Here is a 27707-nt window from a genome sequence, read left to right as displayed (position 1 = left end):
GCCAGCACCTGTGAAATGATGTGAGGAAACATGTGGGCCCTTATATGGGGACAAGCTTGGTCTGTGGCTGGCTGGCAGCCATGATGGAGAGGGAGAGTGACAGCCATGGGATTAGACCAGGCAGGTACAGCAGGGCACTGGAGCTCACAAGCAGAAAGTGAAGGCATGTGGACAATAAGCAGGCAGATGACTTAATGAGAATCCTGTTTAGAGAGATCACTCTAGCTGACTGGGTGGCAAACATAACACAAAGAAGCAAAGGCAAGTGGGAGCCCAGTAGGGACAAAGAGATGGCACTGCTTAGACAGGTGGCTGCAGGGGAAACAGAAGGAATTAGATGGATTTAAAACATGTTTTGGAGGGAAGCTGTCAGGGTTGCTAAAGGTTTTCTGAGGTTGAGAAGGTGGGGAGTAAATGGCAGAGAGAAATGAAGATGAAAATTCTTGAATTTGGTACAAAATTGGATGTATAGTATTACGAACACAATTACTGAAATGGAAGCACAGTTCCACTTTCAAGCATCCACTCATGCTTTGATCAAAGATCAACTGACCTGGACAAAGGAAAATGCTGATTCATATTATGAACTCCTAGAACAAAACCCGTTTCAAATCCATCTTTTCATCTCCTACAGTAATTAAGTGTTCCATTGCACCTAAATACTCAAGAAAATACTAATGAATGGCTGAATGGAAGTTTTCTATGTGAATCATTCTATGCTGCTGCTAAGTTGCTTCAGTCGTGTCCGACTCTGTGCGACCCCATAGACAGCAGCCCACCAGGCTCCCCCGTCCCTGGGATTCTCCAGGCAAGAATACTGGAGTGGGTTGCCATTTCCTTCTCCAATGCATGAAAGTGAAGAGTGAAAGGGAAGTCGCTCAGTCGTGTCCAACCCTCAGCAACCCCATGGACTGCAGCCTACCAGGCTCCTCTGTCCATGGGATTTTACAGGCAAGAGTACTGAAGTGGGGTGCCATTGCCTTCTCCAGAATCATTCTATACATTTCAGGAAAATGTCTAGAGGAATAGAGGTTAGCTTTGTTAAGCAATTAGTTCACTTGTTCTCTCACTTATGGCTCCTTAACTCCTTGAACACATTTATTTAGGGCTTACTTTATGCCAGGCATTGTGCTCTGCAGATCTGTCAGTTACACAGTGCCACTGCTAGGGCAGAAAAATTTTTGACAGCAAGTAACATAGAACCCTAAAGTTAACTAAAAGTCTGGGAGGGCTTCCTTGAAGAAGAAATTCTTGAGTGAAATTCTAAAGGCATGAACTTGACAGAAGTAAATTTCTGCAATAAGAGGACCCAAAATAAGCCCTTGTTGCTGGAGCCGAGGGACCAGGGTGGCCAGTGAAGAGGCTGAGAGGTCTGGAAGCAGGCTCTGCAGGGCCCTATAGAGAGAGACAGCTGGAGTTTTAAAGCAGGTGAGACGTGGTCACACTGCATCTTGAAGACTGCCTGTGGCAAATGACTGGATTGATGGAGGTCAGTCAAGGGCTGACACTGGTCACTTTTCTTTTGCAGCTGATTAACATTTCTTAGGCCATCCAGAAACATAACATAGACTGAATAATTGTCTTTGGAGAAGTTTGGATTAAGAAGAAGGAAAAGAAGAGAGAAGGAAGGGGAGGGGGAGGAAGCAGCAGCAGCAGCAACACAGGCAAGAAGCTCAAATATCTGGCATGTAATTTCAAACATCTAGGTAACATATCCAAAGCTTCCCAAGCTATTTAACTACCAAAGCATTTCACTATTGAAGAAACAGCTAAGAAAATGACATTTTTTTAAATTAACTTCAATTTAAAATGAATGTTTTTCCCCCATTTTAAGTATAATGCATGTTCATTATTTCAAAAAAATAATGAAATAAAGAAAACAAGTACCAAAAAACACACACCTTTATTATCTCCCCTAAACAGCCAGTTAATATTTTACTGTATTTCTTTGCATACTTTTGACTAAATTTTCCTCTTTTTTCTTAACAGATTTGTTAAAACACTGCTTATACAATTTTGTTTACTTTTCTTTTCACGTAATTTAACACAATCAAGAGAAATAAAAAATCTCTCTCTGTAACTTAACCCACGATCTCAAGGAACCCTATTTTCTCTCTAATCAAACATGCAGCTTATAGGTCACACATGATGAAGTGCTGGTCTCCTGTGAGTCATGACACTGTTAAACCTTTGTAATATTTATTTATTTTCATCATTGACAGAAACGTCTGATTGCTCCTTACATTCATAAGGGCTTGCTGGCTCACTGAGGAAGGAATGTCAAAAACTACTAAAAATTTTGAAGAGGGCAACTTCTTTTCCATGACAAGCTGGCTATCTGTGTCATCAAAACAGCCACAACTATGATAGTCAAAAGATAGTATCTAAATTGTGTTGTGCATGCTTGCTAAGTCGCTTTAGTTGTGTCCGACTCTTTGTGACCCCATGGACTGTATAGCCCACCAGGCTTCTCTTTCCATGGGATTCTCCAGGCAAGAATACTGGAGTGGGTCCCCATGCCCTCCTCCAGGGGATCCTCCCAACCCAGGGATTAAACACTCATCTCTTATGTCTCCTGCATTAGTAGGCAGGTTCTTTTATCAGTAGAGCCACCTGGGAAGCCCAAATTGTTTTACCATTTTTAAATATCAGAACTTTAGTAAATTCATAAAGCTTAATATAATTCATTACATTTACTAGAGTGGTTCCAGTTTTAAGAAATTATTGCCAACCAAATAACAGACACCCTAGAAGTACTTTTCCTTGTTCAGGTTTGGGAAGTGGGGTGGCTTGAATAACAACATCATTTCCTTTGCCTGGGAAATAAATGAAATCACAGTATGCCAAGTTGCACATATTTTTCATTAGCACTTAGCCACCATGTCTATACTGAGATCCATTTATCTCATACATTTTTTTTTACTTCTTTTCAGATAAAATTTTCAAATGCTTACATTTCACTGTATATTGGTTGATTGGATAATTTGAACATCAAAGGAAACTTTCATTTAATTTAAGCTGTAAAGTTGTCTTTTGCTTTATTAACTCTCAATCAATAAACAAGCAATTTGGAAATGTAATCAGGAAATGCTTCCGATTGGCTGACAATGTATCAAAGGCAGGCTTCAAGGCAACAGCAGGCTGTAACAAGCAGTTTATTACCAGTAGCTGTTACTGACATTAGTCAAAACCAAGAAAGATAAAATGGAATAAGAAATGTAATGCTGGAGGAGCCTTGGGCGCTGTGTTCTCTTCTTCCTTTTGAAAACTGCAAGCCTGTCTTTGATATGATAACAAATATAAACTGTTTAAAAACACCAAATGCAGAAAAACTGAGCCTAGCCTGTCATGGAGTTAATCCATTCCGGAGTGACACACAAATAGTGTAACATCCAGCAGATATATGTTATGGAAATATTTTGAATTGGATTTACATGTAGTGAGCAAATTGGAACTTTTGATTTTTACCAGATATTGTAATATGCATGTTCTCATATTAACGGAGTGTAATCCTATTTGAAGATAATGAGTTTTCAACAGGCTCTGCAATTGGAAGCTACGTGAAAAAAATTGTTTGGTTTTTAACTAGAGATGGGCAAAGAGAACTGAACCCTAAATTTGCAAGGTAGCTTCACTTTATGTCAGTCTGCTCACGTTATTTTGCCCTCGGTTACTGCTTACCAGAGATTTCTGGGATTGATGTGTTTTAGGCTCCCCTCTTCCCCTTTATCTCTGGACTGTCCATCCCTGGGAAAATACCAAAGAGAAGAACACTTGACAAGGACTTTTCTTTGCACACTTCTTATAGTCATTCTAGACAGTTTATGCATATCTTTCAGACAATTAAAACAGGAGAGAGGGGGGAAAAGCCTTTGCCCTTGTTGGTCTGAAACCTCCTTTATATATTGAGCACAGATTCACAGAATTATTTTTCACTGCACTCAGAACATGATAAGCTACACTGGTAGCAAAATCAAATAGACTTAACACAAAGGAGAGATAAAGGAACCAAGAAGGGATTCTATTTTTTATTGCATTCTGAGGCATCTCTGCCTTGGCACGCTGGGCATGCTTAGCCCAGGTGTCTTTCTATCACTATGTGAGGAGTTTCCCCTTAAAGAGCAGCTAGGGATCTCCATGTTTCAAAATAAATAATATATATGTTGTGTGAAGAAGCTTTGCCTTCGGAGCTGACAATATATATTGAAATGAGTCTATGAGACCTAGCTGGTGGATTGCACCTAGGTTATTGACTATCATTTCTGTTCACTTTTCCTCCCATGTCCAGACACATTAGTCATTTTCTCTGAATAATCAGCTGACCATCTACCCAATTTGTCCTCAATATATAAAGACACTGAAATGTCATAAAACCTCCTTTTGGTAAATGGTCCTTAATTTTGCATATGGATATTTAAGACTTGGGCTTCCCTGGTGACTCAGTGGTAAAGAATCCACCTGCCAACTCAGGGGTCACAGGTTCAATTCCAGGATTGGGAAGATCCCCTAGAGAAGGAAATGGTCCACTTCAGTATCCTTGCCCAGGAGATCCCTGGACAGAGGAACTTGATGCGCTATTACCTCACTATTGAGCCATTTGACATGCTTAAAATATTTTCCAGTTTATTTTCTGCTTATAGATACAGATGTATCATGGAATTAAAAGTCTATTCATGTACAGAATTAGCAACTTTTCTATTGTGACCTACTCCTATAATGATGAAAGCAAACCTCTGAGTTGATTTGACTACTTGATTTTAACTGACAACTGATTTCAAACTGATTTAAATTAGCTAAAAATTTTGACTTATTGGGCATACTACAAATACTAGGGAAAAATATTTTAGTTAATGATTGTCATTTAAGAATTTCATGAAGTTCAACCAAGCAATTTTGGAGTATCTTTTGTTCCTAAATTGGTGTTATTATTATCTTTTTTTTTTTTGTCAAGCTACTTTGTAGGCATTTGAAAATCATCTTCCGAAAAACAAAGATTTTGTATTTGATATTGAAGTTGGGAAATGCCACATATCCATTTAACATCTCTATAGGATAACACCCATATTCTAATATAGTCTCTAAAGAGAGTTAGATTTTTAAGGTTTTTTGTTTTTTTTTTTTTATTCAGGAATACTTTATTTACAATATTAAGTAAATTTCAGTTGTACAGTATAGTTTTTCACAATTTTTAAAGGTTATATTCCATTTATAAGAATTACAAAATATTGACTATGTTCCTTGTGCTTTACATTATATCCTTGTAGCTGATTTTATTCACAGAAGCTTGTATTTCTCAGTCCTCTCTCTTGCCTCTCCCATCCTTCCCTTGCCCCACTGGTAACTGCTAGTTTGTTTTTTTATATTTGTGAGTCTGGTTCTTTTTTCTTTTACTTACTAGTGTTTTTGTTAGATTCCACATATAAGTGATATCAGACAGTATTTGTCTTCCACTAAGCGTAATATTCTCCAAGTCCATCCATGATTTTTTAACAATAATTGGATTTTTTAAAATCAGCTTATGATTCACAGAGAGGAAAACATTTTTAATCAGTATTCTTATGACTGTACCAAAATTCAAAATGTTTGTTCTTTAGAAGCAGAAATAATAAAACTCTCCTCAGCTTTGTGGTGAAAGACTGAACAAGCAGTTCAAACTCACAGAGCAAGACATTGTGAGAAGAAAGCATGTACCACCAATGATTAATACACAAAGAAATAGAGAACATGCCAACATTTATTTTGCCCGCCCTTGTTTTCTATGCTCACAGTGCATAATTAAACATCTATTAACATCAGTGGGAATATGTGGAAGCCAAATAATTACCTTTAAATAGATTTATCATTCATCTATCAGCACTTGAAGACTAAATAAAAGTAGTCAGCAGTTTAAGAGTTTTAGAAGTTATTTTTTGAGATTGATCCAAAAAATCTATGTGAGGTTATTTATATCATCTGCAGCTTTGTGCCTCTCAGAAAGAATGTGGAAATATCAATGTTGAAACAAAACTTAAGAGGAGAAACATTAGATACTGTGAAAAGAATAAAGAGTGGCAATTGTTTAAAAATCAAGGGCAGTGTGGTGCTAGAGAGAAAAGACGCACAAATGGTGTCATTTATTAGTTCTAGAAGATTACTGTGATGTCTCTCCGCTTTCACTATGCTTAATAGAGAGTGAAACAATTTGTTATCAACTTGGTTTCAGATAAGTAGGAGTGTTGAAGCAGTGGCTATGAAGATTACTTTGTTATAGTCTAACATATGTATGTAAGAAATAAAAACATCAGGAATATTTAAAAGTATCACGATTTCCATTTTATTTCTTATGAAAAAAAAATGTATACTGGCACAATCAGATCATTTTAGGGAGTAGAACTCTGGAACTTCTTCATAAAATAAGACTTGCACCTCCATCACTGACTCTGTAAGTTATGATCTCAAAGTGCCACAGGGCCAGCGGGCTATGTATTTTTAATTACATATAAAGTCCCAAGGGTCTCGTACATAAACAGAGAATATGTGACAATACTTTACAGTACAGAATACATAGAGTATAGAACTTGACATTCTTAACCTAGGTATTAATTGAATATGCAACATTTTTGAATATTGAAGACATGAGTTTGAGGAAAAGGGAAGAATACAGGACGATGCCTAAGAATCTGGCTGGAAGAATGTGTAGAAGATAGTGTCATTCACTGTAATGTAGAAGATGGAAGGGGACAGTTCTGCAGCAGAATAAATTAATATTTACATTTTGAACATACTATTTTGAGACATCTACAAGTCACTGAGGTCCAAAGAGTGATGTCATGAAGGCTGCCGAAAACATGAGGATGGCGATCAGAGGAAAACCTGGGATGGATAGCTGCGTGTAGGAATCATCAGCACGAAGTTGGAGTAGGTTAAAGGAGAGAGGGCAGAGAAAGGAAAGAGCTTAGAACCAAGAAGAAGCCCATATGTAGAGTCTGATAGGGAAGCAAAGGAGACTGGTCAGGAAGCACCAGTGAATGAGGAAGAGAACCAATAAAGAGTGGGGCTGCTAGATTCAAAAGAAGAAACAAGGAAAAAATATTGTACACTGTTCTGAGTGACTCTTAGAACTCAGGAAGAATAAGGATAAGAACACAGGTGACCACTGGCTTTGACAACATGGACGTCTCTGGTGTCCTGGACAGGAGAGATCTTAAGTAAGACAAGGGTAGCAGCATACCAGGGTGGGCATCATATACGAACAAATTGAATAGAGAGCCTCAAGGATGAGAAATCTGAATTGCGGAGAAGATGGTGAGAAGGTAGGGTTTTCTTTGCTGTTGTTGTTTTTCTTCTAAGACCAGAGATAAGAAAGAATGTTTATATGTTGATAGAGATGACCCAATGTACGGAGTTTTACATTACAAGAATAAGAGCATTACAGAAAATGAAATAACTGAGAATTTGGGAAATGATGGAATCTGGGCTTGATAGGGGCAGTATTAATAGGAGGTTAATTAATATTAACCTGATACTACTAGGAGGAATATTTGCTTCATTGTCACAAGAAGGAAGAAGGTGATGACTGATTCAAGGAACACTCTATGCCTATTGTCATGTTGATAAACGCCTGCTGTTATCGCGGTGTGTCTTCAACATTCATGCTATAGTAATAACTGTATTTTATAGAACTCTTGGTGGTTTAGTTGCTAAGTCGTGTCTGGCTCTTTGCGACCCCATGAACTAGAAACTGCCAGGCTCCTCTGTCCATGGGATTCTCCAGGCAAGAATACTGGAGTGGGTTGCCATTTCCTTCTCCAGGGAAGAAGACTTCCTGACCCAGCGATCGAACCCAGGTCTGCTGCATTGCAGGCAGATTCTTTACTGACTGAGCTATGAGGGAAGCCACTTGACTTATCATAAATAAGGTTATATAGAAATAATTTCAAAGAAGAAAAAAAGAGTCTAAAAACTAAGTGGTTTCCATTGTGAAGGGAACTTTTGCATAGCTCTGAATTAAACACCATTGAGCAAATGTAGATTTTGATTACTTTCAGCTTTTACACTTCGGTAATGACCTTTATTTTCAGATCACCACCACCACGTTATTAAAACAGCACTTCTTATCACTCTCTCACCTTTAATACCTATGATTATGATAAACCAGTGATTCTCAAAGTGCAGCCTTTGATTCCTTCCTGAGACTCTTTCTTGTAAGAGTTTCCAGGGGTTGAAACTATTTTTACAATAATACTAAGATATTTTTTGGTTTGTTTTATTGTGCTGACATTTGCACTGATGGTACAAAAACACTAACATGAGTAAAACTGCTGGTACCTTAGCACAAATCAACGGAGTGACACTAAATCATACCAAGAGCCCCTGGTTTTGGTTTTGGTTTTAACCGTCATACTCTCCCAGTAAATCACAGAAACAAAAAAAGCCAGTTTCATTCGAGGATGGCCTTGATGAAATAATAACTATTATTAATTAAATATCTGTTATATTATTAATTTTGTAAAATTAACACCTTGCGTACATGGCTTTTTAATATTTTGTGTGATAAAATGTGAAAAACACACGAAAGCACTTTTGTCGCATATTGAAGTACTATGGTGATCTCTTGACACCACGGTGAGCCTACTTGGTTGCCTCTTCATGACCCATTTTTACTTGAAAGTACAATTATCAGACTAAGTATGGTTATTCAGATGTAGACGTTGTGTTAGTCACTCAGTCGTGTCCGACTCTGTAGGACCCCATGGAATGTAATCCACCAGTCTCCTCCATCCATGGAATTTTCTAGGCAAGAATACTAGAGTGAGTTGCCATTTCCTTCTCCAGGGGATCTTCCTGACCTAGGGATTGAACCCAGGTCTCTCACAATGCAGGCAGACTCTTTACCATCTGAGCCACCAGGGAAGCCCAGATGTAGATATTTGGCAGATATTTTCTTAAGAATGTTCATCTCACAGTCGTGTCCAACTCTTGATGACCCCATAGACTGTAGCCCACTAGGGTCCTCTGTCCATGAAATGCTCCAGGCAAGAATACTGGAGTGGGTAGCCATTCCCTTTGCCAGGGGATCTTCTCTACCCAGGAACCTGATCTCTCATATTGCAAACAGATTCTTTACCATATGAGCCACCAGGGAAGTCTCATCTTTCTCAAAAATACCCACAAATAACCTCTTAGTTCAAAGAGAATATCTGACAGTGGTTATTGCCAATGACAAAATTTCAGTTTAAGTTAAAACTTGAATTTTAAAAGATCTGCAATCACTACTATGATCTTGACAGCTTATCAACATTTAAAGTCTTTTCTGAAGATATCAGCAACATTGGTGATGAGAATTTTTTTTTTAATATGTATCACATAATGAAAAGAATCAACATTTGGAGGGTCTACATAAGTCAATAAATCAAAATTTTCTAAATGATCAGTGCATGATTTTATAGAAGATATATAGGTAAAAGATTAATTTAAAGTATGAGATAGATTAATGGATTTCAATGTAACAACATGGAAATTTCACTGACTTTTTTTCAGGTTATACATTTCAATAATATCTAGCTTCTTTAAGAAACCACCACTATCAAGTTTTTGTGCAATACCAAAGAATACTCACAGTTATCTGAAAAGGTTAACAAAATATTTCATTTTTTTCTAACTATATATCTGTGCAGAGCTAAGTTTTCTTCCTATGATTAAACCAATTCAACTTATTGTAAGATGTGCAGGTATGAAAAGGTTGTTCTATTTAGCTAGACTTGAAAGACATTTTGGACAAAAATGTGAAATAATAACATTCTCTTCTTTGTTTTGGGAAAAACAGTTGTTTTTCATAGAAAACATTAATGATATATACATAACTACTATTTTAAACTGAACTAACTGTGAACTTCCAGATGTTCAAGCTGGTTTTAGAAAAGGCAGAGGAACCAGAGATCAAATTGCCAACATCCACTGGATTATCGAAAAAGCAAGAGAGTTCCAGAAAAACATCTATTTCTGCTTTATTGACTATGCCAAAGCCTTTGACTGTGTGGATCACAAGAAACTATGGAAAATTCTGAAAGAGATGGGAATACCAGACCACCTGACCTGCCTCTTGAGAAACCTATATGCAGGTCAGGAAGCAACAGTTAGAACTGGACATGGAACAACAGACTGGTTCCAAATAGGAAAAGGAGTTCATCAAGGCTGTATATTGTCACCCTGTTTATTTAACTTCTATGCAGAGTACATCATGAGAAATGCTGGAAAGGAAGAAGCACAAGCTGGAATCAAGATTGTGGGAGAAATATCAATAACCTCAGATATGCAGATGACACCACCATATGGCAGAAAGTGAAGAGGAACTAAAAAGCCTGTTGATGAAAGTGAAAGAGGAGAGTGAAAAAGTTGGCTTAAAGCTCAACATTCAGAAAACGAAGATCATGGCATCTGGTCCTATCACTTCATGGGAAACAGATGGGGAAACAGTAGAAACAGTGTCAGACTTTATTTTTGGGGGCTCCAAAATCACTGCAGATGGTGACTGCAGCCATGAAATTAAGAAGACGCTTACTCCTTGGAAGGAAAGTTATGACCAACCTGGATAGCATATTCAAAAGCAGAGACATTACTTTGCGAACAAAGGTCCATCTAGTCAAGGCTATGGTTTTTCCAATGGTCATGTATGGATGTGAGAGTTGGACTGTGAAGAAAGCTGAGCGCCGAAGAATTGATGCTTTTGAACTGTGGTGTTGGAGAAGACTCTTGAGAGTCCCTTGGACTGCAAAGAGATCCAACCAGTCCATTCTGAAGGAGATCGGCCCTGGGTGTTCTTTGGAAGGAATGATGCTGTAGCTGAAACTCCAGTACTCTGGCCACCTCATGCGCAGAGTTGACTCATTGGAAAAGACTCTGATGCTGGGAGCGATTAGGGGCAGGAGGAAAAGGGGATGACAGAGGATGAATTGGCTGGATGGCATCACCGACTCGATGGACATGAGTTTGAGTGAACTCCAGGAGATGGTGATGAACAGGGAGGCCTGGTGTGCTGCGATTCATGGGGTTGCAAAGAGTCGGACATGACTGAGCGACTGAATTGAACTGAACTGAATAGGCATTTAAAAGATATTTACCTATAAATTATTTTGTTATTAATATTAATAGATATTATCCACATAAACAAAAGTTCTTTGGAGTCTTCAAATCTTTTAAGAGACCAGAGGGTGGTAAGACCAAAAGTTTGAACTTCATGGCATAAAGAGAATACTTAAACAATGTATCTGGATAAAGCATAAATGATATGCTTTCCTATTTTTACTTCCAATTTTTTAATGTTTGCTAGTCATGTTCCCTGACTATTGATCTTAACATGTTCAATTTTCAACATGATTGCATTTTAGACAAAGACTATTGTGTTTAAGTTGACAGGGAGATTAGTGTTTTAATATTTACTTTCATATTTAAATAATAAATATATATGCATATTAAACTGAAAATGGTAGTCCTTTGGAAAATTCAGTCCTTTGACTAATTTTCACTGGGCCATGAGAAGGGCTGCAGGAATGATGCTGAGGCAAGGTACAAACATTTGGTTTATACTCCCAGGTCTGTGCTTTAAGAGGAAACCCTAAGGGCCTGAAATTTCTTATATTTACAAAAGGAAATTTATCTCAATTTTTTTCTTGTCATTTTTAAAAAGTTTTATTTATTTTTTAATTGAAGGATAATTGCTTTACAGAATTTTGTTGTTTTCTGTCAAATATTAACATGAATCAGCCATAGGTATACATATGTCCCCTCCCTCTTGAAACTCCCTCCCCTCTCCCTTCCCATCCCACCCCTCTAGGTGGACACAGAGCCCTGTTTGAGTTCCCCAAGACATACAGCAAATTCCCATTGGCTATCTATTTCACATATGGTAATATAGTGAGTTCTATGTAATTCTGATAAAGATGTCAACATACACCTAGTATAGAACAGTCATCCCAGCAAAAGAGAGGCGAGCAATCAAAAGCAATTCCAAGATAACCTAAGTTCTTAACCTTCTTTTTTTTAATATCACAAAGACCACAGTAATAATCCTTACACCCACCTTTTCCTCCTCATTTGTTTCTATCGATGAGCTCTCCAACCGCACTCTCCATAACTCCATTCTCCTTAGAAGACTGCATCAGAAAAGGAAAAGCACAAGTCTAGCAGGACTGGACTCTCCTTTAGTTTATGTTGCCCCACTTCGCAGAAGCTAATATGCAAAGCATTTGTGCATCCGGCATAATAATCTACTTTACAGAAATTCTATAATATTTTAATCAATTCCCCATAAAGGATATAGAAAATATTTTCAGATTTTGTGTCAATATAACATAGCCTTCAAATAACATCTTTACACATGAACTGTAAATATTTTTGCATTATATCTTCAGAATAAATGCTTGAAGTCAATTGTTGTAAGTTGCTCTACTGGAAGACTGGACAAATTTCTGTTTCTGCCAACATGCAGATCAACACCTGCTTCCCCAAATCTTCCTCAACACCAGATTTGAAACAACTTTCATTTTTTTCGGTCAGACTGATAAGATTAAAAAATCTCATTACCATACTCATTTTATTTTCTTTAAATTATTACTTTTTGTTAACTAAAAGCATGCTTTTTATGTTTATTGTCCATTTGAATTTCTTTCTATAAATTACCTATTCATGACTACTTTCAGAAATTATTTTCTTTACCCTCCAATTTACAAATATTTTTTGGGTCTTTTATTCCTCTTTCTATTTTATCCAAACTGTTTTGTCTAGGTAGATAATTTTTATTGTTTTAATTAGTTTAACCTATTAATACATTTACTTACAACTTTTCGGTTTTATGCTTACATGCCCTAAACCGTTTTTAACCACCATGCTCTTTCCAGGTCTTAAATGATTTCATTTTTTTTCCCTCAAATTCTTGAGCTAACTAGAATTTATTGTGAGTGAGGAGTGAGACAAAGCTCTAGTTTCACTTTTTTCCAAATGGCTAGCCAGTTGTCCCAATACCATTTATTGAATAATCCATCTTTTCCACAATGTGTTGAAAGGCCACTTTTATCATTTCCTAAATTTGTACATTGTCCTCTATCTCTGACCTCTCAGAATAGGGAGTTATAGGTGAATGATAAGAAACAAAGGAAGAAAAAAATGAAACAGGAAACAGTGTGGTTAAATTAGATCAGGAAAAAATGAAATTTTTAGAGGAATACTAAAAACTAAGCATCATATTTTTCTATTCTCCCTGGTTCCAATAGAATAGTCTGCGATTGTTAACTAAACCACAGAAAATCAGAAGTATCACTATCTTACTCGGGAGTGTTGTATTATTATTGCAAATAGTGTAGGATAAAGAGATGAGCACAATCTATTATCACTGTTCTTAATCTTGGATCATGAGTAATTTTGTGGCATTGGGAGAGTAAAGCATCTACAAAAGATGTTGCACATTGTTAAGTATTCAAAACAAAAAACCCTCTGTCCTTAGTGTGTACAATAGCCTGCCACCATCAACACTCTCATTCTGTTTTGTTTCCATTTTCATGAAAAGAGACTATTTTTAACTGTAGGAGGAAAGAATAAAAAATTTTGTGGTGGATGTGATGAGAAGTAAGCATGGAGGGAAATGCAAAGGCATTATACATTTTTAAGCACCTACGTACTATTTTGATCCTCCTTGAGAAAAGGTTTCAGATTCAGAAGCAGATGGGTCAGACCCATGAAGAACCTAGGAGTAGCTCTGAGATCACCTGTGGTCCAGAGTTTGGAAGACATTATGTTCCTCAGATCTGCAGAGAGTTCAGCACCTCATTGAGCTACAACGACAGAAACTCGGGGAGCATTGGTAGAAGACACCCTTGACAGAAGCATTCATTTCTCACGCCACTGGCAAGGCTTCCTCAAGAGTCTATTTTTGGCAGCATTTGTGGGAAGGGGAGAAATGGAGTGGAAGAAAGAACAGGACAAAGAAAGTTCAATAAATGCAACTGAAGTTTGTCTTCCAGTCACATATGAGGTATCTCTTTGTAGGACTGTCTTAGGGGAAAGGCTAGGGTTGGGGCTTCAGGCCTGTTACTCCTTGTGTGGAAACTCTCAAGGTAAGAGATATTCGGAATCCCAAACATATGGAGAATGACTGAACCAATAATGAATGGTCTTCACTACAAAATTAATGCGTTTTAGTACTCTAGGTGGTTGATCTCACTTGGACTGAACATTAAAAATATGCCAATTTAGCACAAAGTACAAGCAATACAGTCTTTGAAATTTAGAAATTAGAAACTGTTAGAGAGTAATTGGCTACTTCAAAATCCTTCTAGTGGTGTGGGATTGTTTTTGATCATGTTTTTAACCTCCACCACTGAGTCTGATCACTTTCTAACATCATCATCTATAAATGTATATTTTCTAGTAATTATAAAATAGGAAACTCAGAGGTGAAAATCCTCAGCTCAGAGGTCCTAGGTGAAGTTCAGGGCAAATAGGACATGCATGTGTTAGGAATCCAGAGGCAATGTTGTTTGATATAAGCAAGAAGGAACTTAGGGGGAATATAGGTTGATATCTATGCCTAATTTTTATCTTGGATTCCCTGATGACTTGATATCTAAGTTAATTCTCAACAGAGATAAAAGTAAATAGATGAGGCAATCAATCATGCCCTTCCCCACCCCCACCTGCCAGGTTCCAAGTTTGGCTTGTCAAGAAAGTTCCCCTGATCAACAACTACACTACATTAGGGATGCTGACAAACACAATGTGGAGGAATAAAATCCAGGGCTCCTAATCCCACAGAAAGTACAATTTAAAGAACTCTTCAAAGTGATTATCCTGAGAAAACTAGATTTATGCAATCTGGAGTTATTTAGGACTACCACCCTGGAGAAAAATATTCTTAATATGGTTTTATAAGAATATTGATAAAATCATGCCTTCAATGGGCTTCCCTGGTGGCTCAGTAGTAAAAGACTTGCTTGCAATGCAGTAGAGGCAGGTTCAATCTCTGGGTTGGGAAGATTCCCTGGACAAGGGAATGGCGACCCACTCCAGTTTTCTTGCCTGGGAAATCCCATGGACAGAGGAGCCAGGTGGATTATAGTCCATGGAGTCACAAAAGAAGTGGACATGACTTAGCGACTGAACAACAGTGTCTTAATAGTATGTTTCTGAACTAAAAAGTTTAGAACATTAAAATATGTTTAACAAAACACCCTGAGTTAAATGACTAATACATAAATTGACATATATGCTATATTTAAACAAAATGCTCCCCCAAAAGGGTGGTATTTGATTAAACCAAGGAAACACTGCATTCTGCCAGGAATGGATGGTCCAGACACAACTGGCTACAAGGTAAGTTTCTTGGTTCTTTATGTGAATTAACATGAATCATCTTCTGCACAAAAGACCAATAGAGGAACAGACAATATAACTCAGAAAGTGCGTTAGTACATTTCTCCCAGCACAACATTTTGAAGAAATCACAGGCAAACTTTGATACAAACAAATAGAAAATCTTAACAATTTATAAAGATTCTAAGGAAAAAGCTGAAAAACTACAAATGTGACTTCCTTTAATGGCAAGTAGATACTGGTTTCATGGCTTCAAGAATTTTGAGCATTTCCTCATTTAAAATAACTGTCAAAGCCACAGTGTAGATGATGAAGCTGTGGGACTTCTTCTCTGCACTAAAACAATGGATTTGCAAACAAGTCCAAGCCCTGAACCAGATTTTAATTAAAATAGTCTTGCTTAAAAGCAAAGGTCAAAACCAATACAATAAAAAATAAATGAAAAAAAAAAATAAATGCTACTCAAACAACTTTAAAAAAATTAAAATAAAATAAAAATGTATTAACTTTTATGAAAAAAAAAAAAAAAAAAGCAAAGGTCCTCTCAAAATGTGTTTCTTTGTAGAGAAAGCACAAACTTAACATTTTAAAAATACAAAGAATTGACTGGCTACTATGCTTGGTGTAAATGTTGAGAGATTTAACTATGCTAGAATTTTTATTAGGATTGTGTCATTTTGTTTCGGGTATTAGTTCTCTGCTTATTAAGTCCATGATTTGAGTATCTTCCCTAATCCTAGGTTTCCCACAGTCCCCTTTATCTGTATGGCAAGATTCTGCAGACCCCAAGAGAATTCCACTGTTGATGAGAAAGGTTTACCTTGTAAATGTTGAATTCTTAGCAGTCAGTATGCTCTGGCCCCATCTGGTAACCTTCATGATAAAAATGCAGGGGCTTCCCTGGTGGCTCAGTGGTAAAGAATACATCTGTCAGTGAAGGAGATATGGGTTTGATCCCTGGTCCGGGAAGATCCCACATGCTGCAGAACTAAGCCGATAGGCCACAACTACTGAGCCTGTGTTCTGGAGCCCAGGAGTTGCACTACCAAAGCCTGTGTGCCCTAGAGCCCATGCTCTGCAACAAGAAAAGCCACCACAATGAGAACCCTGCGTACTGCAGCTAGAGGGTAGTCCCTACTGGCCATAACTAGAGAAAAGCCTGCACAGCAATGAAGACCAAGCACAGCTAAAATTAAATAAAATTTTTAAAAACTGTTACACTGGTGATATTCTGCTCACTCTTCCTTTTCGTTTCTGCTCCAGGAATGTTTACAAGGATGATGGCTAATGTAACATGTTCAATATTCTGACAAAAACCCTCTAGATAAATTTGTTGTTATTTACTCAGTTTTATCTGACTCTTTTGCAACCCCATGGACTGTAGCCCACCAGGCTTCTCTGCCCATGGGATTTCCCAGGCAAGAATACTTCTCAGGCGATCTTCCAGACCCAGGAATTGAACCCACATCTCCTGCATTGGAAGGCTAATTCTTTACCCCTGAACCACCAGGAAAGCCCTCTAGATAAATATGAAACTCAATTTATATCCAGTGTGTATCACAGAAGTATATTACTTACTACACACTTCCCAGAGAATTTTAATTTTCAAAAGGTAACAGGAAGAGATTGGGGGGAGGAACATTACAAAAAATTTTTTAATTAATTTATTTTTTATTGAAGGATTGAAGAGATTTTGAAAAATGATAACAACAACAACAAAATGCCTCTGTTTTTACTTTCCATTAGAGATGCTGAAGTAAGCCAAAATGAGTACTGGAGTGAATATATGTTAACAATATACATATTTCTTGGATGAGTGGTGGTCCACTTCTCCAATAAGGTTTACATTTGCTCCCAAATGTAAATGGAAGGTGACCATAGAAGGACTGGCTGTCTTTCCTCTTTAATGCTTATTTGGCCCATTAAGGTTTTAGTTTTTAGAATCAACATCAACATACCCTCTTAAACTCTAGACCCTTTATAAATAATCAGCATAAAATAATTCATTCTTGATAAATAATACCAAAGTTGTTTCTTGATTTTCTTTTCCTATTGCTTTTCTGAGCCATGTCTGACTGGCTGATGAAAATAATTTAAAATATACCGAGGGTGTCTGTAAGTTAAAAGGATAATATCGAAATGGTTATTGAATCAGCATATTAGCTGTTAGCCTTTCTATTTGCTTATCATACAAAGGGAGCTGCTGTTTACTTTTTATTCTACAAAAGACAGGCCCACTTTCTGTCTCCAAACAGTTAAAGGAATTAGATGAGAAATTATTCCAAATGAACTGTACACAGTTTGATTAGCCTAGCCGTGGAATATAGTTTCTGAAAAAAAAGAGTCATCAACATACAAGGTCAAATACATTCTTACTGAATAATAAATTGAAGGCCCAAATGCTGTATGAAGTAGCATATTCGTGTGTGTGTGTGTGTGTGTGTGTGTGTATACATATGTGTACACATTCCTTGTTGGCAATGCAGTATTTTAATTTGCTGGGTATTTAGGATGGGTTATTTTAAAGTTGTCCCATTTAACTTTGCACCATGGTAGAGATGCTCTGTTTAAATGGGTCACACATGACATAAACAAAGTGTTAGTCACTCAGTCGTGTCCAACTCTTTGTGACCCCGAGGACTGTTGCTATCAGGCTCCTCTGTCCATGGAATTCTCCAGGCAAGAATACTGCAGTGGGTTGCCATTTCCTTCTCCAGGGGATCTTCCTGACCCAGGAATCGAACCCAGATCTCCTGTACTGTAGGCAAATCCTTTACAGTAAAGAGATTGTATTTTTATTATGCAGATCACAGTATCAGTTATTAAGAACTTTATACCTTAAAAGATTGCTTCTCATATATAGTGTCACTTTATCCTCATCACAATCTGCCGGGCAGGTGCGTGACAATGTATCAGTTCAGTTGCTCAGTTGTGTCGGAAACTTTGCGACCTGATGGACTACAGCATGCCAGACTTCCTATCACTAACTCCTAGAGCTTACTCAAACTATTATCCATCGAGTCAGAGATGTCATCCAACCATCTCATCCTCTGTCATCCCCTTCTCCTCCTGCCTTCAATCTTTCCCAGCATCGGGGTCTTTTCCAGGGAGTCAGTTCTTCCCATAAGGTGGCCAAAGTACTGGACTTTCAGCTTCAGCATCAGTCCATCCAATTAATATTCAGGACTGATTTTCTTTAGGATTGACTGGTTGGATCTCCTTGCAGTCCAAGGGACTCTTGAGAGTTTTCTCCAACACCACAGTTCAAAAGCATCAATTCTTTGGTGCTCAGCTTTCTTTATAGTCCAACTCTCACATCCATACATGACTACTGGAAAAACCATAGCTTTGACTAGACAGACCTTTGTTGGCAAAGGAATGTCTCTGCTTTTGAATATGCTGTCTAGGTTGGTCATAGCTTTTCTGCCAAGGAGCAAGTGTCTTTTAGTTTCATGGCTGTACTCACCATCTGCAGTGATTTTGGAGCCCCCCAAAATAAAGTCTCTCACTGTTTCCATTTTTTCCCCATCTGTTTGCCATGAAGTGATAGGACTGGATGCCATGATCTTTGTTTTCTGAATGTTGAGTTTTGAGCCACCTTTTTCAGTGTCCTCTTTCACTTTCATTAAGAGTTTCTTTAGTTCCTCTTCACTTTCTGCCATAAGGGTGGTGCCATCTGCAAATCTGAGGTTATTGATATTTCTCCTAGCAACCTTGATTTCAGCTTGTGCTTTATCCAGCCCAGCATTTCACATGATGTATTCTGTATATAAGTTAAATAAGCAGGGTGACAATATGCAGCCTTGACGTACCCCTTTCCCGATTTGGAAGCAGTCTGTTGTTTCATGTCCAGTCCTAACTGTTGCTTCTCAGGAGGCAGGAAAGGTGGTGACAATGTATGTTCAGATGTAATTTTTGCACCAAAAATTGACCTAATGAAAGCATCTGTTATTTAATCAAAAAGAGGAACATTATGCATTCTTGTTGAATAATAAATTGAAGCCCCAAATCCAATATGAAGTAGCATATTCACGTGTGTATATGTGTATATGTATGTATGTCACAAACTCTATACACTATACGTATACAAACACTATATAGAATACAAGGTATATAAGGAGGTATTTGAAAATCATTAGGGTAGGTCAGATATGTTTTTTGTTACTATGTAATAGAGCAAAAGTAACCCAGTATTAGAAATGAAAAAAATAAAATCACCTGCAAGGTGATTCCCAAGAGAATCCCAAGAGAACAATCCCAAGAGAACTGAGTCTATTTCTTTATTCTAGGGTAGTCTAGCACCAACTGTTTAACTGCTTTCCAAGTTGTAGATCAGTAGTTGGGGTATGTATAGTGTGATTGTGTATATGGCATGAATGCGTGTATGTGTGTGTGTGAAACAATCTGGGGATTCCTGTTTACAAAACATGTCAAGAAAAGTATTTTGAAATAAAGTGGAAAATCAAGGTGCTGTCCTCATGCTTTCACATTTTCATCTATAAAACCATAAGGGAGTTTTCAAACTAATGCTTCCAAGTGCCATGAGAAGTAAAAACATGCTTTGAGCCCATCTTTAGCCATTTCATTTCACTTTCACAGTATTATTCTATAATCCTTTTCATGAATGTAAGAGTAGCTGTGCTGTGTACTGGTGTATTATTCGTGTTTTATTGAATTTTCATAAGGAATGAAGTCTCAAGAACAAAAAGGTAGAGAATGTAAGAAGATAAAACACTCCCATTGAACAGCAAAAATGTCCACAGGCCTTGATCTTTGAGGACCACTCGACCACAGGAAATATTTCCCTGCCCTGTCTTTAGATGATATGTGGACAAAGAAGACAAGACAAGCTAATAAATGAGAAGCATGTAGCATTTGATAGTATAAATGATTGACACCATGGGTTGCTAAGTATCATGGATGCTTGTCTGAGTCTTTACTTATTAAAAAATAAATAAGTCAGTAGAAGTTAGCAACACAATAAAACAACCTACATGCAAGCCCGAATTTAAGACCAAAGTCTTCCTTTTCCCTTGTCTTTCCTCTTGCCTTTCCTCTGTCTGACTCCAAGCACACCTTTCCAGCTCATTACTGCAAATCATTTGAATTCCAGCACACAATGTCACCTGCTCTGTAATCTGATTACTTTATGGAGGAATTAGTATGTATATTTAATGTAGAAGGGTTTTAATCTTGATGAAAATAATCCTAAGGAACTGTGATAGGGCTGCTCATATGTCTGGCAGATATGCCAGTAACATGCTAATAAATGACAGCTGATTTATGTATCTGGATTCTTTTATTTATAAAAATAGCAAGTGGACTGATTTTTGATATTAATAATACAAGTGAATCCACTTTGATTAGACTTCTGTGGAGAGCTGTGCATATCCGGCATTACAATTAAATCTTGTGATGTGGAATGGGAATGACATGCTAATGAAGCAAGCCAGTGAGCCTGAACCAAGAGTGTCCAACATCATTATGGGATATCTTAGATGAAGAGTAATTATAAGAGGAACACTGAAATGTCATTAAAAATCTTCACTAAGAGATTTAGCCTACTATTTTGTACTAATGCTGGGATTTTTTTTTTTTTATAGCAACATAACTGAACACAAAGTTCCTTTTCAGAATTTACAGGAAAAGGCTTTTAAATAGGTCTGGATTTAAGAAAAGATACAATCTAGTGTCCTAATTTAATTTGGTACATCAAAATTCAATGGTGGTATGTAATTGAAATCTCTTTTTAATAATTTCAGATGAATTAGCAATTAGGGCTTGATCCGATTTCCATGAAATGTATTAAAATTGAGGGTTGAAGCCCTTGAAAATTTTTATTCTTTTCACTCCATTAGCACAATGCATCTAGTTTAAATGACTCTGTCAGTTAGTATGGTATATTCCTTGTTTATTTATGAGAATTTGTTTCAAGGAAGTTCAAAAGAGGTAACATAATGCATATTCATAAAATATAGCTTATAATACATGATTCAAGAAAGCTTGCAAAGCTTAAATTCCCTCCTTTTTTGGGAGAGAAAAAAAGCACTGCCCTCACCTTCAGAGGTATATTTGCTCCTGAGTGATTCTCACTCGAGCTCTGCCTTCGTGTGACCCCGTTGCGTCCCTGACCTCTGTGGGAGGAAGACTTCTTTGTGACAAGTCCCAACTGGGCACCGTTGAAACAGGACTGGAGGAGAGATGAAACAGTGCCAACTCCCAGCAACGTAAAATGCAGACTTAGAACACTGACTCCAACTTCATCAACCCATGAGCCTGAGTACAAGCAAATGCGACCAAAATTGTAGTACCTATCACACTGCCTCGGTGCCCAGCAGGAACAACACACTGCTTCTCAGTGGCAAACAAATAAATTACGCACACGCTGAAAGACCAAAGGAAATATGCCAAGCATTTGTTCTCCTTCTCCAGGCTTTCTGTGAAGAACTGCAATTACGCTTAACAAAAAAGCACCAGAGAACTAGCTGGCATCACTCTGAGACATAAATGTGTTTCTGTTCTAAATATGCAGCATTTTCAGGATGTTTGTATGTATTATGTGCAATTTGTTCAGTATATCGTTCTGGGAAAACCAGGTCCTGGCTGGGTAATTATGAGAAGGGTAAACAGTATTTTCTGACTGTGAGCTTCCATTTCTAAAGTTGGAGCAGAAAACTCTTATTATTTACCTTTCTGAGGAAACATTACCAACACAAGCTTTGCCTATTTGACTTCATCAAGTACAATTTTTACAAAGGAGATCTCCTCACTGTTTAACTAAATGGGCCCCCTGAAGAGACTTACAGGGAACACGGATGTCTTTCTAGAAGACTGTGAATGAGTAAAGAATACTTCAGCTCCTAGGGGTTCTATAAAGGAAATAACACTGACTTTCTAAAACCCTATTAGAAAATCATGTGGTTTTGTACTCAGTGAAACTGTGTTCAACCAGCTTTATTTCTTCATCCACACAGTTTAGTACAGAAGAGGGGCACATAATGATACTTCATAGTAATATTTTAAGAGCCAAGAGAGAGATGCCCCTGGTGCTAGGTGAGCATCAAGAGTGGACTATTTGAATAATGAGGTATCTTGGAGGATGAAATACTGAGCTAGGGATGTCCAAGATAGGTGGTGACAGAACAAGTTGAAAAGGGCACTGCCGGCAGAGGAAAAATTATGACCAAAGATTCAGAGCTGTGAATCTGAACAGTGTGTGAAGACACATTGGGGATGGCAACCGGCAGGAGTGGGAAGTAAATGCAAGTACTCCATGGCCTTAACATCACGATGGACAAAGTGGGAATGGCAACAGATGAAGCAAGACAGAGGTATAAGGGTCAGATCCCGGAGGGCCTTATATATCATGCTAAGCAAATTAGATTTTATTCTGTAAGTGATGAGCAGCTACTGAAGGGGTTTTAAGCCCCGAAAAGCATGGTCAGGCGTGCATTTTAGATAGATCACTCACTTCCTGCCTCACCTTTGCTTGGTCAGCTGTGCTTCTTAAACTCCCTGTCTCAGATTCAACAGATTCAGTTTCAGGTATTTTTATTACCGTAATGGAAATTCAGCAGTGTTTCTACCAATAATACTGGAATAGCACTGTGAAGATTCTGAGCTCTTACAGGTTCTCACAATGGCAGTTTTGTTCATCTTGCCACACGGCCCTAGCTTCTTTGATATACTTTCCACTTAAACTGTGTTAAGCATTTTGTATATTCATAAAAGCAATACAAACCCGAGCTATGCCAAATTTCAAGACAGTGAATTTGGATGCAAGCCAAAGCCTTCCCATCGAAGTCAACTTTACAGATGAGCTTTGCTTCGTGCCTTTCAAATACACATTTTTGCCCAAAAAGCACTCCAGAAGGAAGGAGCACAAGAGGCCCTGCAGAGAATGGCTACACGTTCACAGAGCAGAGTTGCTAATGTCTTTTTACATGGCCATTATTTAATTTTAGCAGGACTGCTTTCAAACAATGACCAGTTTGGGATTTGAACATGAAGGCAGACAGGAGTGAATGGAAAATAAATAAAATAAGAAATGAAGAAATCAACACTGAGAAATACATAAGTCAACCAATACAGTTTAAAGAAAAATCTTCAACTATCAGCTGTTGTGTCAATAATCTTCAAAAAGTCATTTTTGAGATCATTAAACACCCAGGTGTTTTAAAACAAAATATTTTCTACCTCCTCCAATTTCATTTTATTTATGTTTAAAAAGCTAAGTATAAGGAAATTTACTGCACTTAATTTTGAAAGGAAATACAGCCTAGACTGGCCTGTTGAGTATAATTTGAATCTTTTCTGCCACTGGAGAGCTTTATTCAATTCTGCTTTAGTTTTTCCACCTGGCTTGCTTGCCTGGAGGGTCCATGATTGATGTTTCCAAGTACTTTCTCAGTGGTCCAGGGAGAGAGGTGGAATGGAAAGCAAGTAAGGAAAGGTTTGACCACATTATGTAACTACTGAAAATCAAGAACAGAAGGATGAAGAGTAGACCCTCACAAGTGACACAAGAATTAAAAAAAAACAAACTGTTTTTAATTGATAAAAGATCTAAATAGACATTTTTCCAAAGAAGATACACAAATGGTCAAAAAGCACATGAAAAGATGCTCAATGTCACTAATTACCAGAGAAATGCAGATCAAAACTATAATGAGGTATCACCTCATACCAGTCAGAATGTCCATCAAAAATCTACAAACGATAAATGCTGAAGAGGGTGTGGAGGGGAAAAAACCCTCCTACACTGTTAGTGGGAATGGCAGCCACTCTGGAGAAAAGTATGGAAGTTCCTTACAAAACTAAAAATAGAGCTACCATATGACCCTGCAATCCCACTCCTGGGCATATAGCCAGAGAAAATCTTAATTCAAAAAGATACACGGACCCCGATATTCATTACAGCACTATTTACAATAGGCAAGACATAGAAGCAACCTTCCATTAACAGACAAACTGATGTGGAATATCTGTACAAATGAATATTACTCAGCCATAAAAGAGAATGAAATAATGTTATTCATAGCAACATGGATGAACCTAGAGATTATTATACTAAGTGAAGTAAGCCAGATAGAAAAATACTATGTTATCACTCATATGTGGAATGAAAAAAAATGATAGAAATGAACTTACATACAAAACATAAATAGATCCACAGACATAGAAAATTTGTGGCTACCAAAGGAAAAGATGGGGAGGGATAAATTAGGAGTTTGGCATTAACATATATGCAGTACTATATATGGGAGAAGGCAATGGCACCCCACTCCAGTACTCTTGCCTGGAAAATCCCATGGATGGAGGTGCCTGGTACGCTGCAGTCCATGGGGTTGCTAGGAGTCGGACAAGATGGAGCGACTTCACTTTCACTTCTCACTTTCTTGCATTGGAGAAGGAAATGGCAACCTACTTCGGTGTTCTTGCCTGGAGAATCCCAGGGACGGGGGAACCTGGTGGGCTTGCCGTCTATGGGGTCGCACAGAGTCAGACACGACTGAAGCGACCTAGCAGCAGCAGCAGCAGCAGCAGTACTATATATAAAACAGATAACCAACAGGACCTACTGTATAACACAAGGAACTATATTCAATATTTTAAAATAACCTATAAAGGAAAAGAATATAAAAATTGTATATATGTATATATAAATGATTCACTTTGCTGTATACCTGAAAATAATACAACACTGTAAATCAACTATACTTCAATGAAAGAAATAAAGTGACATCAAGAGTCAGAGTAACTTGAATCATAAGGTAGATAGAAAGGAACCCTCAACATTAGCTCCAAACGAAGGATCCACCTTTCCCAATCACCCACCTCCTTATTCCTCTCCTCCCTTCTCCCACCTCAATGAACTTATGACTCATCTGAGTCAATCATATATATTTTCTTGAGAATTTGAACTAAGGAATTATAGTCAGAGGATATTTGATCTGAGAACTATAAGAGTCAAGTCAAAAAATTTAAGTTCAAGGTATATTTGGAACTATATAAACAATTGACATTCAGATACGTAAGGAAAAAATATCAAGTGTAATTCATGTGGATTGATAGGAGAAAATTATATTTTCAAAACTAATTTTTTTTTATGGTAAAATACCGTTTACTACTCAGTGTAAAATATGAATTTATAATTTCAGCAATAATCATTTTGTCAGTAATGAGAGCAATTAACACTTCACACCAAGCTAATAATATTAGTAAAAAATAAGTAAAGGGGATATGACCCATTTAGATTCAACAGAAATTCACCCATAGGGAAATAGACCAAGTAGGAATAGGAATAGCATATACACAGTATACAACCCTTTTCTTTTGGCTGTTTTTGATTTAAAAAGAAAAGTGCTAAACTGACTTCCTCTTACTTTAATGGAAACTACATTTTTATTCTAAGAAATTGACATTATTGAAGCAGCATTAAATCCTAGATATTAAAAGGGAAAATCAATTAACTACATTTTTTCAACACTGATAGGATACTGCCAAATGGTATCCACAAAAAAAAAAAAAAAAAACTTATTTAAAAAGTCCTTTTCTCATAAACCTGTACTGAGTAGCCACTATGTGTCAAATACAATCTTAAAAACTAGAAAGGAGAATGAAAACCCAAAAGGACCTTGGGTCACAAAAAGTGCTATATATTCACTATACCATTGCCCCTTGCTGGGCCCACAGGAAAATGGCATTTCTAAGAATCCCTCATGGTTATCTGTGGCCAAGGGAGTGACTTTTGGTCAACAGAATGTGGGCAGAGTGACATAGGCAGCTTCTAGTCCTCAGAGACTTCCTCATGACCTTTCAGATCTCACCCTCCTTTGGGAGCTCTGAACAATAAATCTGCAAGATGGAGGAGGCTCACTTCACCTCCACCAGATTTCAAAGCAACAAAAAAGCCCCAAAATCTTGTCCTGTCAAACCACTGAGATTTAGGGAGTTATTTACTACCACTGAATTGACTTTGACCTTATAATCTGGAGAACAAAATGATAACAATTAAAAACATATAAGACAATATGGGAATGTGGAGATACAGTGCTAGACAAGGGCAGAAAACCAGAGTACGGCTGGCCTGTAGGCCCTGTCAGGGATGGCATCAAACAGAAGCTGACAGTGGCCCACTGCTCCTGAATTATGGCAGGAGTTTGCAAGATAGAGCAAAACAAAGTGGAAGATGGAAGGAAATGATCTATCATTGCCAAAATGCACTTCATCATCAACGAATGTCTTGATGTTTCCTCAGTCAGAGCAACTACGACAGGGAAAGAAATAAAAAGCACTGTTAAGTGCAAAATTCCACACTGGACTGAAGCAATACTAGATCAACATTTAGCTTAATTAACTAGAAAATTGATTTGGCCAGCTAATACACGACTATGTAATCTGATGGCACTTTTACTATAAACGAGTTCATGTAAAAAAGCACCAAGCAGGCTACACAAAATGTCAAAACTCACCCCAAAACAGAACGTATTGATTTGTAAGGGATCCTTAGTACCCAGTGTCCAACAGGTGCTGTCTTCAGGGGCAAGCTATTTTCTGAGAGCTAGGTAGGTTTCAAGGTTACTGTGGTGATAGCACAATCTATGGTTGCCAGGGAGCCATTTATGCTGAATATCTTAATAAGGATGTACAAAGTTTCCCGCAAGATAAAACAAAACTATTAATAGCAGCAGAAAACCTGAACTCATTTACTATTTAGAGAATGTGGTGTGTTCTATACTCTTCTCTTCTTCTTAGAAGGTGTGAGGTGATGGCTTTGCTGTGAATTGTCAAATCTGCTTTTCCAGGCAGGACGTTTGAATTATAATAGAAAAAATAACCCGTGAATTTGGGAAAATGAAGAAAACTATATTAGCAACAAATGAATAATGTGTCAAGGGTCTGATCACTGGAGAGCAAATGATAACCCTACTCAAAGTGCAACGTATGAGCATTCTAAGTTAAATGAAGATAAAGATGGTTATGAAGATTCAGAGCATTGAGAGAGATTTCAGGAGCTTGATCTGTGGATACCACACTATAGCTCTATAAATTCAAGGAAGAAATGAATGGTGGTTCTGTAGGTTTGAAGTATAAATCATTTCTAAAGTGGACTTGTAGGAATGCAGTTAGTTCTGAGCAGTGTAGATGAAGTCAGTGGTTTTTTCCTGAATGAAGTGGACCAGGCAGAAGTGTTATTGCTAATAAAAATTTTAAAAGCGCTAAGTAAACCTCAAAGTTAAATTTGTCATTTTGACTTTGAATTCAGAATTTTTAACATCATGGCCAACCTGTGCATTTATGTATATTTCTACTTGAACAGAAGTATGTCAGATATTTCCAAGAAATGATGATAAAGACTAGTC

The 27707-nt window shown here is 37.5% G+C and overlaps 1 protein-coding gene across 12 annotated transcripts in view; it reads right to left on the bottom strand.

Moving 5' to 3' along the window:
• The window catches only part of LOC147374282 (uncharacterized), a 165241-nt gene that overhangs the window by 115654 nt on the left and 21880 nt on the right, over positions 1-27707 (bottom strand). For 2 of the 12 annotated variants that reach the window (XM_086396712.1, XM_086396713.1), the window contains exon 2: positions 3682-3747. The exons of 5 other annotated variants lie outside the window; for them this stretch is intronic. In XM_086396712.1, the coding sequence (XP_086252838.1) occupies positions 3682-3747 (66 nt within the window). Of the gene's footprint in view, positions 1-3681; positions 3748-6167; positions 8773-12058; positions 12132-24689; positions 24891-25486; positions 26612-27707 lie in introns of those variants that run through there. 5 more of the 12 variants (XM_086396716.1, XR_015162593.1, XM_086396714.1 and 2 more) reach the window with 5 other exon arrangements.

The sequence above is a fragment of the Bos grunniens genome, chromosome 4 (genome assembly GCF_055505025.1).
Source record: "Bos grunniens cultivar Pamir isolate PY7600 chromosome 4, Bosgru_T2T1.0, whole genome shotgun sequence".
In the NCBI taxonomy this organism is placed as follows: domain Eukaryota; kingdom Metazoa; phylum Chordata; class Mammalia; order Artiodactyla; family Bovidae; genus Bos; species Bos grunniens.
Note: the sequence above shows the minus strand (reverse complement) of the source record. Positions and strands in the feature narration are given on the sequence as shown.